At 32.7% G+C, this 21,603-nt stretch overlaps 1 protein-coding gene across 1 annotated transcript in view; it reads left to right on the forward strand.

The window, feature by feature from the left end:
* LOC105326367 (AT-rich interactive domain-containing protein 3C) overlaps positions 1-13,996 on the forward strand; it is a 22,371-nt gene extending 8,375 nt beyond the window's left edge. The window contains exons 4-8 of the mRNA XM_011426362.4: positions 9,262-9,445; positions 9,593-9,897; positions 10,169-10,228; positions 11,577-11,852; positions 12,905-13,996. Coding sequence (XP_011424664.2) covers positions 9,262-9,445; positions 9,593-9,897; positions 10,169-10,228; positions 11,577-11,852; positions 12,905-13,008 — 929 coding nt within the window. The 3' untranslated portion in view covers positions 13,009-13,996. The remainder of the gene's footprint in view (positions 1-9,261; positions 9,446-9,592; positions 9,898-10,168; positions 10,229-11,576; positions 11,853-12,904) is intronic.
* Positions 13,997-21,603: the final 7,607 nt, after the last annotated feature.

Consider the following 21,603-nt stretch of genomic DNA (forward strand, 5'->3'; position numbering starts at 1 on the left):
GCAATTATTTACTTAATACTTTATCCAAATGAAACGCCAATTCATGGTCGAATATTGAATACCAGTGGTGCGATTTATCAGCCTCTGCTCCGGTTAAAATTTGATGGTAAATATGTCTTCTATTTGCTTTAAAAATTCACACGGGAACCAAAAAATTCTCAAAAACGTTAAAGTAACTAAAAGAAATACCCGGACAATGGTTAACATTGAGGAGTGTCTATATAGAATACATATAATAAGCGTGCATGTCACATGGATTTCCGGATTGCTCCTACCCACTCCTAACTTAATATTTCGTCAATCCTTGAGTATTATTTGCAAAGAACTGTCATCCTAGGTTAATTATTCTTTTCTTACAGAGATTTGAAAAGTCATCGCCAGTTTCCTGGTAGTTGGTCGAATGACTATAAAACATGGTGATTTTATGCTGCAATAATGGACCATTTTATCCGATTACTGTCGATATAATCCAATGTCTTATGCTACACAAAAGGCCAATACATATTAAATTGATGAATAATACATCACCACTGGCGTGTCTTAGTGCCACTTGGCTTGTATAAGACTCATCATCAGCTAGATTATACGTATAACCCAATCGCAAAATGTTTGTGATCTTCTCTATTAGCAGGGGTCCCAAAATTTATTAGCAATCCAAATTATGTCTCAGCAATTGGTATTAGGATGGTATAACGATCTAAAAAGGACTGTCACTCTTGTCTTACATGTTTCTAGGGAAATTTAGGGTAGAAAGTTGACTGAAATATGAAGATATATTTTAAAATTAATCATTTTTCCAAGTCTGTATGCAAAATTCGTATGTCCAATGAAAGATTACAGTGTACTAATATTTTGTTTTTCCAACTTTAATTTTCTAGAAGTCGTAAAATTGAGCCTCATTAAAGTCCTTTTAAAGTGAGTCATCTAGCATTTCATTCACTGAAAAGGTTTAATAATGATATTATGTCAGAATCAAGGTACCTTTTGATAAAAATCTCTATAGAACAGCTCGCTTTCTTTCCTCTTACAAATTGATTTCCCTTTAAAATGATGCTGGAATTAATATTTTGATTTCTATAAAGTTATCATCACAATACATTAACTCTCAAATCAGAATGTTTCATGTCAAAAAACCATAAAGTATTCGCATATGTTTCTCCAATAACCAAGATTATAGACGTTTTAATTCTGCAGGGTTACATTTTCGCCTTTTGTTATTAATTGGGCGAGATTGCTCCGTTTGGTTTCAAATTTCGAAAGCGTCGGGCTCGGTATCGCAATATCAAGGTTATATTGAGCAATTGTCGCAAATATCGAACGGTGGTCTTTTTGAATTCCGTAAAAAAATTATGCCTTAATTGTGCATATATGACTTATATTTTTTGATTTGCAATGGATTTAATGTTCCTATATCGACCGAAATTAAATGGCCATCGTTCTTTAACAAAACACGATAAAGAAACTTTTCAATGGATGTAATTGGTCAGATATTTTTAGTATGACAAATTTGGCCAATTAATTTGTTCGATAGAAATCGGCCTGTCGATTTCTGCAGCAAACATTTTGATGTTTTTGGCCATGTCGCCTCAAGTGTGAAAAGCGCTAATTTGAGTTTTTGAATTATTTCAACCTATTTCAAAAAGACACGAAAGAAACTGTGTCAAGATAAGCTGTTCAAAGATATTTAAACACTGGGTGAACGATTGCCAAAATCAAGATACGTTTAATTTTAGGGTTGGGAAAGAACTTAATTTTGGTGTCCGGAAGTGAAAAAATATCCGGAAGTAATGGATTGTTCAGGGCTATAGAATCATTAACATGTAATCATTTAGGATTACTCATATGTGAGGCCTGCTGGCACAACTGCACTGAACACTTTGCGCCAAAGACATGCCTTTGTTAGAACTATGATCAAAAAGTTGGAAACAAAGAAACAGTCTTGATTAAAAAAAACAAACATCACGCCTAAATGACACTCCTATAAATAGAAAAAAAATAATACATTGCATGATATCGTAGCATATTTTATTCACAAAGTAATGAAAATAATAGAAAACAACAATTAAAAATTTGTTTCAAATTGTGAAACTGGATTATTACAAATTATCTGATTTGCTTGTTATGAGGATCCCTCTGAATATTTTATGACTTATGAGCTTTAAACACCGTATCTTCCTGCTGAAAAGTATTTCATGTTGTTTCAATTCATAATCTAATGGAATTATCTGAGTGCTATTCGGTTATATTCAAATTGTATTTTACACCAAAACGCAGGATATATCTTGAAATTTTAATGTAATATTTGTCCGATGTTATTATCGAGAGGCACGACACACAACAATGTTGCGTCTTGCTTTTCTACTCGAGGGACTTGTTTTTGAGAATAAAACTTATTTTTTTAAAGTGAGTAATAAACACGAGTGGAACAAGCTCTGGTTAAGTATTGAAGCATGGAGAGTCAGAGAGAATCGACATCAGAAATAAGTTATGATGAGGCCTCTCTTAATCATGATATACAGAGATTTTCAATTAACAGGGAGGAATTCTGAAGTTAATTATGACCTGGTCACGCCGCCCTTTATATAATGTAATATCAACCCAGATATACCAGGCCGTGCCAAATTAATGTTCATTATAGCTTAATCAAGCCTTAACTCTGAGACTGGGAACAGCTGATAGGACAGTACACTTAATGTCAAAAACAAATAGTGGACCCTCAAAAAAAAAAATGGACAAGAAAACCCGAGTCGACATTTTTGGTAGGAGATTTCTGGTTTACAATCTGTACATGTAAATAAAAAGTTAATCTATTAATCTCGTGTTAATCTTAGAGGCTGCGTTCGGTCTAAGATAACAGGGATTGGAATGTATTTATGCAGATGAGGCCAGATGGAAAATAAACACGTTGTATCTGTAGATATACCATTATATTCCATTATGAAGAGAGATATGAGCCCTCGTTGATATTGATGAGAAGGCAGATGAGGGATTGGGGAGGCAAGGGGTCATTAAACATTTCTTATTCAGAATTCATAACAAAACGAAGAGGAAAGGGATAAAACAATTATTTTTATCACTGAAATTGTCACATACTTCTCTAAATATGTTCTTCTTAGATGTCAAGAAAATTTTCTGCAAGTTGGAACTCCTTTTGAGGGCCTCTGAATTAAGGCGCTACATAGATTTCCACTACGTATGTTTAGAAACTTTATAAGAATGTTGTATCAATCATAACTGATGTGGAGATAGCCATTGACCATTAATGCAGTTCCGCGGGAGGTGCCGTGATGTGTTTACGCTTTTATATGTCGGCGAGTTTCTTTTAATGAAATCAGAAACCGGCCAGATTTAATCTGGTGCCCCGATGATTTCCCCCTTTCCATTTATTTAGGAGATTTGATATAGGTTTTATATCTTTCTGACGGACCATTTTATAAATGTCAAATGCAATGGCACTTCCCTCCCTCCTTGTATTTTGGGGTCTCAAGTGAACGCTGAACTCGCTGGGGAATTTTAAGAGTTTTTTTCTTTTTTGCAAACATTTTTATTTGTATTTCTTTTGAGTCACGATGCGCTGTATTGAATTAAATTTTATTAAACAGTCTCGTTATATACATGAAGAGGAAATAAAACTTGTTAAAAGATTAGTACTGGAAACCATTTAACAATACAAAGACTTCGCAAAAAACATCATCCACGCTGACTCGTTTCCAAAAACATATCCATTTCTAATTCCTCCCCTCTTGTAGCGAGAGACATTAGTGTATCTTGCAATTAATCATGCACCAGGCTAAATCGTCTTTATATATTTACTTATTTGTTTTGAGATCTCATTGTACTCCATTGAATCCTCGTTTTTTACTCGCAGTGTGTTGTGAGGATTTTTTTTTCTTTTTTTGCAATTGTTGATCATCCCGATCATATGGTTATTGTTACGGCCCTAGGCATATATGATTTATGACAGAGTAAATATACTTTTAATTATGGATGCTGTGTAATCAGTTATTTCCCTGCATCGCTATAAGATCCCGGCTCGTCCTGGTTTGACATGTTCATTTCTTTTTCTTACTTTGTTTTCATTTCTTCTTCCTTCCATTGTAATCTTTGAAACGTTTTATCACATGTCGAGAAAAGAAAGTATTTCCTTTGTTCTGATTGTAAGTGATACGGAGAAGGGGGGAAAGGACTGACACATTATTTCAACTCAATAAAATTGTAATAAAATCCAGCCTGTACTTGTTTTTAAAGAGCAAGTATAAAAAAGTAATTAGTCATTCTTTTGTTTGAAATCTATAGCGAATCCCATTGGTAATAAATGATAAAAAATTGTTTTGTTTCTCAGGGCATTTTTTTTTTTAAATTTTACAAAAATTACATATGGTAAACATTATACAAATCTGAGTACTGTTAGGTCAATGGTCATAATTAAAATATGGACAGAATCAATTTCTTTATCATAAAACCTGCCAAAGAACGCTAAAACTCAGCATTAATTCTAGATACAAATACCACAAGAAGAAGATGCCATCATCTATCATCAACTTGTCAAGTTTTTGTTACGCAGGCCGCTGGCTTAACATGATCTTAGCGCTAAACGCGTGTCATCGCGGCGGGGGGCCTCTTGTCCACTCTCATCTATCAAACGATTGGTCAGTTTAATTTGCCGGCCAATTGAAAGTGAGAGGATCAGTGTCATTGGCTATCTTCGTGTCAATCTGAGCAATGGATTAACACTTGCGTTCAACCATATTGTACATGTACGATGTATTGTTGCTGCCTTATTCCTTACTGTTGGGTTTCGATGAATAAATTAAATTACAACTGCATAAGAAAAATACACAATTTTTTTTTTCTGAATAACATAAAAAATCAGAGCTAAATTAAACGAGACATTCGGAATTCTCAGCAAGACATCTCAAAACAAATGGCCACGTGACAGTAACCAACTTTCACCAATAAAAGGATTTTTTAACTTGAATTTCTATTGCACAATCATTTTTTTTTGTGTGAGCAAAACGACGAACACGAACCGAATCCCGTTGCGATGTTCTTTAACGTTGCATTGTCATGCAATGCAGCAAAAACGACTTGACAACATCACCCGAGTGACCCTTTTATATGACAACATTGCAGGTTGATACCAAGACAACCGGGTCGCGGGGGAATTCAATAGGTGTGAAGTCATTTGGATCAAATTCATCAAAAGAGACAGTAAAGATAGCCCAGTTTCTCAAAAATCTTCCTAAGATTCTGTACCGTCCCCTCGAGATCGCGACCACAATCATTTGGTATTCTCGTTTTTCGTTTCCTTGGTATGACAATATCGCCGTAATTATTATAGCTGTAATTAAATTTTATGACTTGAATATAAAGATGCAGAGAGAGTTAATTAGCAATGATATCAAAAGAGACATTTAGTCATAGTGGGCAATTCCCCAAATGGCTTACATTTCATAAATTAATAACAAAAGGCCAAAATGTCGCTTTCAACATTAAACTGATATTTCTCAGAGAGTGTTAGCTTTGCATTAGTTTTTCAGTATCACTGGCATCGCTTTATAATTGATTGAATGAATCGGTCGGCGAATAGTGTTAAACTTGTCGTTCGGCAGCAAAAAGATGATTTTGCCATAAGTCTCCGGGGATCATAGTGCTCGTTTAAGTATCAAGGGCTGCCTTTCCCACTACTATTAACAATTCAATATTTTCTGTTTCATAAATTGATTCGTTTTGATATCTCTTGATAAGATGTCGCCTCACTCGTGTCATCGGATCTTATCACAGAAGAAAATCAAATCTATCTTTTTTGTTTTCGGAGAAGAAACACTTTTAGAGACACCATACATTTTCTTCCATTTCTAATGATCGTGTTAGATTTGGTAGAAATCATACATGATTTCATTGCCTGCCGGACATTAACACATTGACCGAATAATAACTATTCCGAATATAACTTGCATATCGAAAATAAAACCCCAATGTGGTTGTTCAATTTGTTGAATCCTCTTTTTTGCGAACATGATCAGTCCTAATTAAAGTAGACACAACATTCTCTGTCAGTATCTTATCGATTTTTCATTTAAAACTTAAAAAAAAACCCGGCAACAACAATTAGATCATGTCTAAAAGAGATTTTATAAATAATTTACGTCGGTCCCGGATACCTTAAAATTACACATTCGATAAATTGAAATTAGATAAAATTAATTTAAAAGACAGGGGAAAACTCACAAAAAAACTAGTTGGGCTTTTGAAAGTTCATTTTCCGTTATATTGTTTGAAGGGAGTAGTCTGTCGGCTTGTCCGAGCCCGATCCCTAAATGACTATTGATCACCGCGCTGTCGCCTCATTCGATTAAGCCCCCGTTTGATTGTCAGCTAATTCAATTCCATTGCGGCAATGTTAACAAGTTTTCATATAAGTTTTGATGAATTTCTCATCATTCGGTGGAAAGGTGTTTGATGCCCCATTAAAGAAAAAATAATCACACTTTAGACTTGGTTATCCCTGGGTAATAAATATCTATTTGGAAGCAAGCCGGTATAATTCCTTTCTGTGCTGTCTACGAAGACTATCTCATTGTGAAAGGTCTACAAATTACTGGATATAAGATTCTAATTAGGGTCACATATCAAATTACTCAGAGATTAAGCAAAAAACCGGGCGATTATTTAATTTTTTCTCCGGACTTGCCGAATTGCATCAATTGTCCTAGCAGAATGGTTCAAAATATGGCCCCTTCATTGTTCTTCGGACAAATTGTGTTTGTACCACGTGACATGGAATATTCCGGGAAACATGCACAGGTGTTGATTTCTAGTCCCAGCGGGACTTCACTAATATTTACTATAAAATTATACCATCTTAAAAATTCTAAATTGCTTTCATTTTCCTGTAAATGGCCTTTAATATTGGTTAATTTGTCACCAATGCATTCTCTTGGTCTGGCGAAATGAAGTCTTAATAACCACTGAAGCTATCTTAAGTTAGTGGGATATAATGAAATACGATTATCATCCTTAATTTCCCAATTCTTATAGCGAAATATAGCATCTTTAAGGATCCCTTGCGCTTTGTTGGTGTTAAACAAAATTATTATTCGATTGAACACTATCACCATGGCACAGAGAGAGAGAGAGAGAGAGAGAGAGAGAGAGAGAGAGAGAGAGAGAGAGAGAGAGAGAGAGTTTTTCGGATCCTGAATTATAACATTGAGACAATGTGTGGGTGTACTTTATTGAATTGTTATATGAAAAACACAACAGTTTTAATAAAAACAACGCTTCACTTAGGGGGAATTCATATGATGACAAAGCTATGGGGTCCATGAGGACAGACAATACATCCCTAAAAAATCATGTACTTAAAACATGTGTTCAGGTGTACGTGTCTGACTCGATTAACGCCCTTGTACTGCCATGGTGTACCTAAAAGATGGAAGTTTGCGGGCTTGTCATAATCTGACATTAGATCGTTATCAATGAATCTGAGCGATTTCTATCTAATCGACCAAATTCGGCTTCTATATGAAGCGTCATTCATTAAACACAGGGTCAAACGCATTGATCGCTTGCTTGAAAGGTTTAATTCGAGAGGAAAGCCGGATCAAATTGAAGGCTTTGAAGGAAACTTGAGAGTTTGAAATGCTCGTCCTGATTATATCTATTAAAGCTGCCAAAAAGTTAAGTTTTCAACGACTTATCTCCAATTGAAAAAGTCTACAGAATAATATTTTAAAGAGAAAGTACAACAAAAACCTATAAGAAAACCAGATGCCCTTAATAATCAAGGCTTGTATGCACAGGTATTTTTTGATATATGCGGAAATGAGAATCACCAAGAAGAAAAATTGCAGCCTTGTGTAAAAGCAGCCTTGGTACACAGCACAGAAATGAAATATGTATCGGAATATCAAAGCATACATTAACTTTATGTCCGATTTAATATAAACATTTTCATCTTTCATCTTTAGAAATCAATCTGTTTTATTCTGCATTATTTATCTGGCATCGGCTATCAAAGAATCTAGTTCGAGTCACCCAAGAAAACATAATCATTAAATCGGAGATTTATCACAGTTTGATTATAACGAATTGCATCAGTGTCTATCATACGGAGTCGCAGAGAATTTTCTACATCTTCACGTTTCATTAAAAATACATGACATATTTCACCAAAGACGAAGAAATCCATTTAATCATCATATATACTCCTTTTAAGCGTATTTTTGACGACATTGCTACGTACCATTATTTCAAATAAAGAAGATCAGCCTTTTTCAAAACAGATATAGACAGACATACATTACCCATATGATAAAAACAAGGGCGAGGACTAAAATGGGTAACATTGGTGGAAGAAGCGACATCATCCATCAAATATATTTCATTCAGTCGTCTGAACTTTTTTTTTTTTCCAAAATATTGTTTGTAGCAATTAGTCAAATTAATCAATCTGTAAAATGATACTTGGACATAGAACATTCCATCATGGCATTTATAATTAATGTTCATTTTGTAAACTGCCACAGAAAACGTGTTAACTGGGAACACCGAATAAGTAGTCCCTTCGAAGGCCCGGGTTCTGCCGCTTCCTTGCGTTAGACTTTATAGCCATATTAATCAATAAATGTTACATTGGCCAGTATTGAAAACAACATAATTGATAGGGATCGAGGGATGGCAGGATTAATTGAATTTGTTTGTACATGATATTAACGGCAATAGATAAATTAGACCTTGATACACTTTCAATTAGCTTGTAATTGCCGAATGTCAATATTTCTATTCGTATCAAAGGACTTACAGTTATCTCCCTTTATTGCCCTGTGATCCAGTAATTTAATGAGATGATAAAGGCCTCTGATTTCCGATTGTCGTTGTCTCCGGTTAATACGGAACAAATTCGCTCATTATTGCCGCGGATAACGTCGACAATGGTCGTTATATTAACTTAATCCGGCCTTTAAAGGAGATGATGTCTATCTGTCTCTTAAGCGCGAGAATCAAGAGCTGCTCGCTCTCTGGCCCAGCACTAAGAATGCTTTGGATGTGTTCCCTTCTAAAGTGCTTTGTACGATGTAAATTCGCATCTCATTGTATAGAAGATAAAAGAAAAAAGGGGCTCTCTTACATGAGTTGACACCAGTATTTAGAATCTGTTTCAATTCACACTTGCTAAGAAACCTAATTAGATTAGTTCTACACAGTATTTATGGTGCTGACAAATTTTAACGTTAAATTGTTTTTGACATTGTTAAGGTACGCCAGTCAACAGAATCCCCATCATGGCCAAACAAACGCTTGATTTGTATGAGCTCTTCCGATTGGTTGTATCAAAAGGCGGTTTGGTGGAGGTCATCAACAAGAAATTATGGCGGGAAATTACAAAAGGTCTCAATCTCCCTTCATCCATCACTAGTGCTGCATTTACCCTCAGAACACAGTAAGTGAGCCATTTCAATCCATTACCTTAAAGAGAAAATATAGATAAATAAAATACTGTGGCATTTTATTTCTGTGTACGTCATATCTATATTTGTACACCTACCACAATACAAAACTCATCAGGAACTTTTTTTTATCTCTTTAGATACATGAAGTACTTGTACCCTTACGAGTGCGAGAAACTCAAACTAAGCACGCCTCAAGAACTCCAGGCAGCCATAGATGGGAACAGACGGGAAGGTAGGAGGTCCAGTTATGGTTATGATCTGTCACCAGGACCCACGCTTATCCCCTCGTCACATCACCCTCACCTCAACGGCGGTCTCTTTAACGGAAAACTGGGAGGCAGCGCGGCAGGAGGGGTGTTCCGAAACGAACAACTCATTCCCTCCTCATTACTCAAGTACTCTACTATGACAGAAAACGGATGGAATCAAAAAGACTTACTAGGCATGTTGTCCCACAACAGTTTCTCTTGTTTTGAAAAAAAATTCATTGATTTAAAAACTTCTGTGATTTACCTCCCTTATTTAAAAAAAGAAACCGCCAAAGGTTGATGGTCATTCACACTGTAGCACGACTTTTGGTGTGAAAGCACTCTGTTGTTTGAATACACTGTCTTTGAAAGCATGCTGAATCATTGTATGGCTTAGAATTAATGGAATTTCAGAGAAAACTATCAAAATTAGAACTCAAACTGTGAACTTTATTTACCTTCCAGAACGGAGATCTCCTTTGACCAGTTTACAAAAGTTGTGGCAGTTACAGCATCATCAACTACGTAAGTCTCATAAACATATGATGTCATGAATTGTGCTTTAAGAGTTTTAAAAATTGCCCTCTATTGAAATGATGGTTTGATTAAAATGTAATAAAATCAACGCCATTTTAAAAGAAAAAGCAACATAAATTTAATTTTTTTAAATAAAAAAAAACTTCACAAAAACATCCCTTATATATAGGAACGACTAGGTGGCAACATTTCTAAAAACCACTCCCAGTATAAAAAAGGCACCTATTAAAAAGCATTCAAGGCTGTTTAGGCAGTATAAATGGTAATTCTTGTCTTTTCAATGGGATGTGTCCCAATCAAAAGGTTTAATTTGGTTCTGACTTTGTCTCGTTTAGAATGATTTTGTTGTACGCAATAACCTATAAAAATTTGATCTCTTGCTCCAGATTTTGATTCAACAAATTAAGTGTTCTTTATATCCTGCACATTGGATGTTTTCACTTGACACACTAGTCACTCGATAAAGGATTAAAGACCCTAAATTTGTTTTTAGCATGATCCATCGCCATTCCCCCAACAAGAGAAGATTTTATCAGAGCCTCGGTCCTCCCAATTATTGTTGCTTCAATTTTATAAAATGCTAGGTTGGAGAAATTTTGATTCGGATGCCGTGCCCGGTCGCTGATACGTACCCTAGTCCTGACAAATTACATGTATTAAAATACAGGCTGATTAAATAGTTTGGTCATGAAAAGGCCAAAGAAAATACAGAATAAATCTCCCAAATTATTGGTTGAGGTCCTCTGATGGCTCCGCATCAGCACAATAATGATTTTAATGATTCGGAGACTGTAATTTAATCAGGGGAACACGCGCGACAAAGCTTCAGCTTTGCCTACATGAAACAAAACGCCGATTATAAGTTTGAACGTTCCTGATGAAAATCTTGTTTTTCCTTCCTCGCTGATTTTAATATTTACGATCGTAAAGCACTGATCAATTTAAGTATTTAATGACAAAAATTTGAATCGATCTTCCGAATTAAACGCCTTGATCACACACTTGCACTGAGGGTAATTGTTGTGAGGGGGACGAGACGTCTCGAAACGAGTAGCAAATGGCGAGGAGAATTGGCCACCTCGTCACGAGTGACTGAGCATCACGCTTCTGTGAAGATTTGATTACATTAATCGCACACATCTTAGATATTTTTGACAAACAATACCGAATTATTTTCCTGATATCAATCCGATAGGTTTCATGCACTTTCCTAAATAACCACAACAATGTTTAAATAATGCTCATGAGTTTGCACCTATGTCTACACCTGTATGGGGGTTCAGTATGATATTGCAGATTTTCTGATTTTAAGAAGAAGGGTTTTTACATCTTATAGTCACGGGAGGAAACGGAACACCTGATGAAGACAGTTTACCTCCAACCCCCACCCACCCCAGAAGTTTAGCTGACCATTTAACAGAGCGTGACGCAATTGCAATGGAGGCGGCATCTCGAGCCATGGAGCACGCCACACGAAAAATGGAGGAAGCATCACGCGCAGCTGCTCAACTTTCTGAGGAGCCACCCAGAAAACGACCCCACGTCTCTACAGAGGAAGACAGACTCCCCTCCCATACCATGCCCAACACACACATAAAGATTACTAGTCGAAGTGAGTGGTCGCCTACACTTTGTTTACACTAGCAATGTATCGAATATATTACGATTGACAAGACATGTTTTCACTATGCATGATATAATCTTAATGGATTGACTACTCCCTTAATGGACAAAAAAGTTACGTATTTGTAAATGGCAGGTTTTTTTTAAATATACACTGACAGTACTAAATTTTCGGGAATTTTAGATCAAAGTTTTCATATGTATATTCTGTGTTTTTTATTTTCTCTTCCTGAATAAAAATGCAAATATATTTTATACGTACAAAGAAACACGCAAGTAAACCTATGGGTGTTTCATCAAAAAACTTTATAAGTCTCTATCTTTCACCTAAGGCTGGACATTTTGCGAGCTATCAAAGTGACGATGATTTTATCAAAACAGAAGAAAATGATATCAAATCTGAACATCTCTTTTAAAAGCACCTTTACATAATTGACTTATCATTTCTCAATATTTTCCATCAGTAACATTAAAGCAAGCCATTCTCGCGTCTTCTTATTTTATCGCTCTCTTTAATAGCTATAAATGGTTGCAGACTGCAAACTGTTTTTATTACCTTTGATGTACAAAACAATGGATTTTAAAATGCGTCCCTCAAAGGTTTTATTCAATTGAATTTTATCAGAGTCTGAACTTTAATTGGTGATATCAGCCTCGATCTCAAAACGTGAGGCTGATCCCTGGGCTCTGTTCAGAAAGTGTCAACACCCTCGTTACTGTGTCTCAAAGGATTTCGTTTGACCTCTTTTTTTTTAATGAAAGGATAAAAATGTATCAAAACAATGTTTTTATTCATTTTATTCTTCCAAATATTCTAATATTAACACAAAACTTTAAAAACTATCACCATACACGTACAATACAAAATTTCTGTGATCTGTAACCGTTTTATGAAAAATGCCTCGTAAATAGCAATTATCACAAAATTACGCGTGGTTTTTTTTTCTATACGAGTTAACCAGATCAATTCATTCTTTACTCTGATTAGTCAAAACTATAAAAATAAATTAATTTACATTTTGGTATTTTTTCTTTCTCCAGACGATGGTCGCTCAGACATTGACAATTCATTGGTAGTCAGCATGGAGATTAATGGCATCATGTACCAGGGGGTGCTCTTTGCTCACAATCCACGCCGTATGTGAAACTTCATAAACTGGACACATATTTGGAACAATCTTAAGGAAAACAATCACTCCGACCTGTCCAATGCTGGTTCGGTCTTTTGACCTCTGACCCAGAAAGGATGTCCGCAAATCCTTTGGTCAGTAGGTGTTGGTAGTCGTCCGTATCAGTGTGGGTGTCATTATCAACGTGTATCGTTGTTGTCTGAAAATGCCATATTGGTATTTAAGAACTGTGCAAACGTAATGTTACAGCTAATTCATCTTAAATTCAATTTAAAGAGTATTCATTTATTTATTTCCATGTGACATACCTACATGTAGTCCCTATTTTGTGAAATATGTATGAATGGGTTATCACAGAATGCGAATTTATTCACACAATCATCAAGTATTGTTTAGTGATAAACCCCATTTGCATTCAAAGTCACGATATACAAAAATCGCACATCCTCTTGAAATCTTCACACAAAGCATCTAACCACCCATCTTGCCCGTGGTTCTTCGAGCCAACAAAGAAAAATTTGAAATATTTTTATCAGAGGGTTAAAGCGTATTATGTCTACAAAATCTGTGCCATAATTCTTACAATGATGAAGGTATATTGTATGAAATTCAGACAGTTTAAACTTTATGGCTACATCATTTTTGTAAATTCTAACAGAGAAGATGGCTGTTGTATTAGTTCAAGAAACTCTGTTATAATTGCAATTATAGTTTCCACTTAGAGTTATATACGTCTGTAGAAGTGCAATGTTGTGTTACGTTCTTTCTGTATCCAAAAAACTTTTTTCCAGTGCAATTAGGTTTTGTTTGAAACCATAGAAACAGAAGTGATGTGAGAAAAAATATATAGAATTATATTGCATATAAATCTGTTCTTGGAATTACTAGTATATTTTTTGTTTTGTAATTCAGGGTTTTATTTTTAATCCAAATTAACCCATTTGAATTGGATACAAATTTTATTGAATGACATTGTTTGTTAATATTTAATTATAATATGTACACTGTATTGTCTCTTTGTTAAAAAAAAGAATGACATAATAAACAAAAAAAATACATGAGCAAATACTGTTTTAGTTTATGATGTGCTGGAAAAAGCAATGTCTGCATATCTGTCGTTTTTACAAATAATTATTTGCAAGAAAATAATGAAAACATAGTTTACTTTATATTTATAAGAGCTATTAAAGGGTTAAGAGACATTGTATGCCTGGTCGCAACATGAAAAGATTGAAAATTTACTGCAAAACTCAATTCAGTCCAACCCCTTTTCCAAAAATTGAATTAAATCGATTGTCATCACCATTGTGTACTTAAGACTGTTATTACATTCTGGAATTAAAGAGCGTATGAAATCAAATAAGTAAACATTCAAATCATAAAGCTTAAAATATTTGGTTTTTTTTTCCTCTTTTATAGTCAAAGCATATCCATAAAGACAATTCATCAAATATGTTAAAGTGGGTCTGAATGATGATTTGTTATTAATTCCGGCTTTCTAAAAGTTAAACATTTATTATAAAGAATAATGTATTTGGATTGTGTGCTACAGAATAAAAGATTTCTTAGATTAATTTACTTTAAAGATAATAAATTCATTATTGATATGAATTTCCGTGTTTCGTACCGTTACTGTTTTGATGATAATTATTCTTTGTATTTTCCGAACCGGATTTCAGTAAAAAAAGTAACCGAGACAATAAACCAGACATTTTCTAACATTAATTATATAGAATACACCTTTATAACACGTCTGCTAACTTTTTTTTGGTCCATTAAATTATATTTATTGATATGTTAGCACCGTAGCAAACGATGGAAGCATTAACTAATGTAAATCATGTCCCTTGCAGAATTATTATACACTTTTTTTTTATCTTCCATTTATTATTTATCACGACAGCAGTCTATAAAGTGTTGGAGAAAGACCCACACACGTGTGTTAAGATACATCCGCCAAAATCCTTCAACACTTTTCCCAGATAAAGCAGGTGGTATGTGAAGGTGTATAAAATGTGTTGCGTCTGATTGAAAATTGCTTATTTTTGTAATTGACATTTTATCAAATATTAATAGGACAATGTAATGCACGAAAGATTTTAAATAAAGAAATCAAATTAAACATGTGCATTGCTTCAATACCACAGAAAGGAGGATTTCAATAATGCATGATTAGTGACTGCTTTATAAGCCAAAAAGAAAGAATTTTTTTTATTTCAAATAAACTAAGATTTGAGGTATATTTAACAAAAAAAGGGGACACATCTTGACTCAAGATGTACTACTGATTATCATTAATCGAGAATGCTATTATGGATTTGAAAGACCACATAAAGCATTTCAATTCGATTTGAATTCAAATAGATTTAGGTAAAAAAATATATAATATTACCTTTGGAATCTTCTTCATTTCTAGAAAATAGTGTAATTTTCGGTCAATGATCCCCTAGGGTACTATGATATATAATTGGTTCACAGATGAATGAAAGCTTATGAATCAATATAATACATGATTGGTTCACAAATTAAAACTTATGAATCAATATTATATATAATTATATTCATTTATAAGAAAAAATGCGATGTTTCCAGTTCATCAAAAAAAGAAAGGCATAATTTCATTGCATTTCACTTTTTTATTCGAAAATTGTATGAAGATACACAATGGAATAAATGATACCTTAATTAAAATAGTTGCTAATTGTGTGAGTACATTCAAAATACGAGATAAGGTCATCATCATTAAAGTTGCATGGTCACGATTTTGGTCAAAATTATTTCTGATTTTAATGTTTACAATGCTTCAGTAAAGCATTTTTAATAGCCAACCAAAATTTGAGTGTCATTCGTTGAAATTCAAGCAAGTTACAGAGCTTAATTACAATTGTTTGCTACGTAAACAAAGCTTTTATTTACATTTTGAACGTTGAGGTGAAAACTTCAGTTTTAGACCGGAAATAAGTGTGATAAACGTTAGGATCTATTTATATATGCTTAAAATGAATAAAAGATGGAAAATCAGCTTTAAAAAGAACTTTTACCAGTAAATTGAACTAATGTAAACAAAAACAGGACACGATCCTTGTTTACATGAAATAATTGTGAGCCCTGTATATTGCTTATAACTTTACCACTGACTCTAAAATTCCATTTAATAATTGGAAATGCATTCCTAAGGCATTGTAAATAATAAAAACAGAAAAACAGAATTTGACCAAAAAGGTGACCATGCCTCTTTAATGTCTGAAAGTGTGCAATTGCTCCTTACCTACAAAGCCTACCAAATGTCTAGTTCTACAAAGCTATAAACAGATTTTAAGCTCCTAACTTCAATCAAAATTCAGTTAAATTGTGTTCATAAATGCCTGTCGTACCCAATCTTACAATAAGTCATTTAATAAGTTACATTGCAACAATAGTTTAAAAGGCCATACACAACTTTCCATTAAGTAGCATAAGTATTCTTATAAAAATATATTGTATAACCTTTGATCATCAAAGACAATCAAATAAAATAAAATGCAAAAACAATATTATGACTGCTCTTTATGATTTTTTGAAATGTGAAATAAATTAATTTTGTGTCACTGATTTCCAGATTAATTATTTTTTTTTAACAATTTAAATTAAGAATGGATATACAGATAAACAAGTCTACTAATAAATATTAAATGTGGCAGTAAACCTTTTCAATTTATTACTTTTACAAACCATATATATTTTTTATTGAAAAAAGTGTATCCTATTCCGATCATTTCCTTCCGATTACGTAAGATTATATTATTTCTAAATAAAAGTGAACAGATGATGTGACTTAATTTAAAATATGTAATGTTTTGTCAAGATAAATATCTTTTTATGTAATGTTCCATTGCATTTTACTAACAGAACAACTTCAAAATCAATGTTCCCTTCCTTAAAGAAGTACAAGATTTCTTAATTTGTTATGGGTCACTTCGAGGAGAGATTGAAAGTACATCACATCTGGAGTACAAAAGTTTATTTCCCCATTAAATGCACTTTGATAACTCGTAAAAGGATGCATATTGTAAAAATCCTATAGCCGGTGTCGAAACTTTGACTAACACATAACAATTTAAAAGATAATGCATCAAAACTCTTATTCTAATATGAAAAATTAAATATATGAAAAATGAACAACCTTTGATCAGACATTTTTTATAATGATGTCATTGAAATTTTTCTTCTAAGTTAAGAATTATGTGTCACTGATTTTAAGAGAGAGCTAATGAGAATACTATACATTATAAATATTGGTTTACGCATGAATGTTATGCTTTTAATGAATATAATATGAAGTATTGTTTTAAAAATATTACCTTGGTAATGATCTTACCATATCAACTAATATAATAACACAATTTATTTTGTGTCCAAAATTAGTATAAACATCAAATTGTTTCTTTGTGCTTGAATACAATTATATTAAATCATATATTATTTAAAAATATTAGTCTGTGAATTATATTAATTCCAATGCAATAAAGTGACCTGGCTTGTATTTAGTTATAATTTTTAAGAAGAATAATTCACTCGGGAGGATTGAATAAGAATTATGGAGCCACAGAGTTTAACATGAAATAATAAAAATAAATTATTTGGTTCTCTTGAAAAAAATAACCTTGTAATTTATTTCAGTTTTATTTTTGTACAATTCTTGCATGACAAACCAATATTTCTTCAAAAGAAACGCACCATTAGATATCAGAGCGAATAATACTCTATGGAATAAAATTCATGTTGAAATCATAGACCGTTCTTGAAGGAAATTCTTTTGAGCTCAGACTTAAATATTTATAGAAAATAAAAAAGTTATTATCTTAACTATTCCACTAATACCGGGTAGAAACACAAAATAAGTGTAGTTATATGTAAATTGTAAAAAAACAATCCAATGCTCAAAGGTTTATAGATAAATGTTTTAGAATTGGATGTGTTCTTAGGCTTTATTATACCCCATTACTAAAAAAAATGTCTGTGATATTTATTACCAAACAAACATCATTTTACAATAGCTTCAGAAACACCATTTTCCCTATACTGGTTAATTAAGAAGGAACAATTATTCAAAAGTGTCCAATACGTAGTTTATCATCATTTATGGTAATGATTTGGAATGGATGGGAAAAGGACCGTGAAATAGCCATTATCTTACCTCTGAAGTTATGAACTTACAAAAGTTCCATTGAAAATCATACAGACCTCTGTGAACTGTTACATTAATCTGATGACTAAACCAATCTTATTTAAAATGTTTCAGAGAATTACATTTTTTATTTTTTACAAGGCAATAAATGGAAAAATAAATGTTAAACTATTCTGAAACTGATATTGTGTCACCCTACATAAAATTGTAACTTTCTTTCTGTATAAACCTACAAAATTTTAATTTCACTTCATTTCATTTAAATTCATATTTTATCAAATCCATAACCAATCTGGGGTAGGTAAAGCTAAGATATACAAAATTCTTAACATTGTTATATTCAACATGTAACCATAACAATATCTATATTAATTTTGAATATCGCATGTAGTTCGTATTTTGTTGGTTTTTTTTTTTTAGATTAACGAGCTAATGGGTACATCAAATGAAGTAAGATGAAAAGCATTGTCGAAATTAATAAAGAAAATTGTCAAAGACGTGCTCTTCATAGTGTTTTCAACTGACTGTTTTTTTGATATCCTTTTGAAACCCACCTGTTTCTTTATATATATATATATATATATATATATATATATATATATATATATATATATATATATATATATATATATATATATATATAAAAGCGCAGACACTTCATGCACAAGTGATCTGATTTTAAGAAAATACACTATTTAATTCTTCCCTATTACTGACTGGATATAAAAAAATAGATATATTTGCAATGACTACATCATTATAAGTATAACTATAGTTTTTCATAGTTTATACTCATATCATTCTTCATATCAATAACAGTTATGTCATAAAAAAAGCGGCTGAGAAGTTTTTGGCGGGGGAAGGGGGGGGGGGGGTAGTAGAAAGGAGCTGGTAACCGGTTTATATTTCTGTTGGACCTAAAAAATACAAATCAGCTGATATTGAGAGGAAGCTGAATTTCAAGGAAAATTGTCGGTTTAGATAAGTTTCACTGTATTATAGTCAATTACTAAACACATTTGTTTATTCTTGTTCTGTTTTTATATTGTACATATGTTGTTGTAGATATGCAAAGAATCAATAATATGAGATTTCTGTTCTTATCTATTTTAGCATTAAATGTTTACAGAACGCTGGGATTCATTACAGTTTAAATGTTGGTTACAAAAACCATAATCTGTATAGTTAAACGTAAGATTATTAACTGGGTCAATTATTGTTAAAATTGAAACAATATTGTATTCTATAATAATTTTTATACATAAGGATAACATTTACATTTCGTGCTGTTTTTATGTAAAAGTCATGAAGCTATTTGAAATTCTTTAACAAAATCAAAAAAATGAGTCACACAAATTAAGTATTCTAAATATAGATCGAGGACTATGTAACTGCTTGAATGGGTAATCAGATTTCCAGGGATAAAGCAATCTTTTTTGAAATATTAATAATGCAAAATATTTATGAAAAAAAAAAAATTACTGACATTAGAGCACAGAGTTCATCTTATTTTCAAAAACCATGAAAAAAGCCCAAACTTTCGTGAATCTTAATCTTAGTATGAGTCATCCACCTGTACTTCTACTGTAAATTGTTAAAATACCAAGGCAGTGTATACAGATAGTAATTATTCCGATCCATCATGATTCCATTCCTTTGAATTTATAACTTTTTCTTACAAATGTCTGGATGGAATAATCACCGGTAATTACACCAACAATCGACCCATTCAGATTCACCCCCAAATCGGGAATAAGATTCATTACAGAATCATGCGGTGTTATTAAACAATATCACTCCTCTTGGCCCCAAGATTTCAAATCTCAGTGACCTTTGGCTTCTTACTAACACTCACTTTGTCAAATACAAGTTCTTATGCCATCCGATATCCATCCGTTCCCTTTCCTAGCCCTATGAGATCTCTGTGGAAATGCCTGGGTATAGATACATATTACAGTGATATCAAAGTTCAAATCAGTAATTCACTGTTCAAACGAAGACCTAACACATTGCTTTTTTGATTGATCTCTTATCTTAATAATGACCATAGACTAAAGGAATAGAAGATTTTTCTGCATGAGTCAAGTAGCTCACATGTTAGAGTGAATTGTATCTCATGACAATTCACTTGTCGTAAAGTTGACAGCTTTCTCTCGTTATGACAATGCTTGTGTGGTTTTTAAATTGAAATATAAAGCATACTTAAATATTTTCATATTGTGCTATGTGCACCGTTATGTCAATTAAAGATTTTACACCCAGTCTTTAAGTGAGGTAATTTTTACTGTCTACATACATATGGTCTTTTGGAAGGCATGATAAATATCTTGAAAATGCATCCTATAACAATTGCATATCTATTTATCAAACCACAAAAACATAAAATATTACAAGGTCAAAGACTAAAATAGTGTACGAAGCTATTTACTGATCTTAAAAAACACAATAACTATTTTAAAACAAAGGTAATAAAAAAAAAATATTTGATTATAAATTATATTTAATCCATATGCATAACAATTATGACAATTAAGTTTTGTAACGTTTTAATAAATATTATCTTAAATTTTCGAAAACAAACTGAAATTTGATCAAAGAGTGACTCATATTTAAATATTCTTCTTATCTGATAATAAAGACAGAGGTGATTGGAGTGAAATTATTTTAATCTGCTGGGGTGTCCTTCGTTTTTTCCCTATAAGACATGTTACACCATGCACAATAATTAGTTATGAATGTTATAACTTTGTAAAATCAAGCCTTGTTAACGAAGATAGATTGCTGAATGTTTTCGTGTTTACCTTAGTTTGTGACCAATTTGATTATTTAAAATGCGAAAGAAACGTGTTTTGCAACCGTTTGAGTTTTAATTTCATTTTCAATATACTTTAAGGTGGAATAACACACCTGGAAAAAGTCACTCAAATTAACAGGAAATATTTTGAAAATGAAAGATATAATGATGAATAAACTGTACAAATTTCAAATAAGCGAAAAATTTGCAGTTAGGGGATAAAAAATGAATATCTAAAATAATTATTCCAGTAAGTAACAACAAAAGCCCCTGCGGGATTCGAACCTGGGATGTACGGATCACAAGTCCGACACTTCATCCACTTGGCTACGGAGTAAGTTACATGTGTCAGTCCATAAATTCCTTTTAAATTCCGTTTTGTGATGATGTGTTATTCCACCTTAATACATATTTATATATTCAAAGGGGACTCTAAAATGAGGCTATGTTTTAATAATATATTATTAATTCTTTAAATGATATAACGTTGTATAATGTTTATAGATCCACCTTTTGATTAAAAAGAACAGTAATCTATCTATGTCAATAAAACTTTATAATTTGCTACCACATTACATATGTTTCAATGAGTTTACATACGTTAAAGTTTGTTTTATGAACGAAGCCCATGGTGCTAAAATGCATTGAA

The sequence above is a fragment of the Magallana gigas genome, chromosome 6 (genome assembly GCF_963853765.1).
Source record: "Magallana gigas chromosome 6, xbMagGiga1.1, whole genome shotgun sequence".
Lineage (NCBI taxonomy): Eukaryota > Metazoa > Mollusca > Bivalvia > Ostreida > Ostreidae > Magallana > Magallana gigas.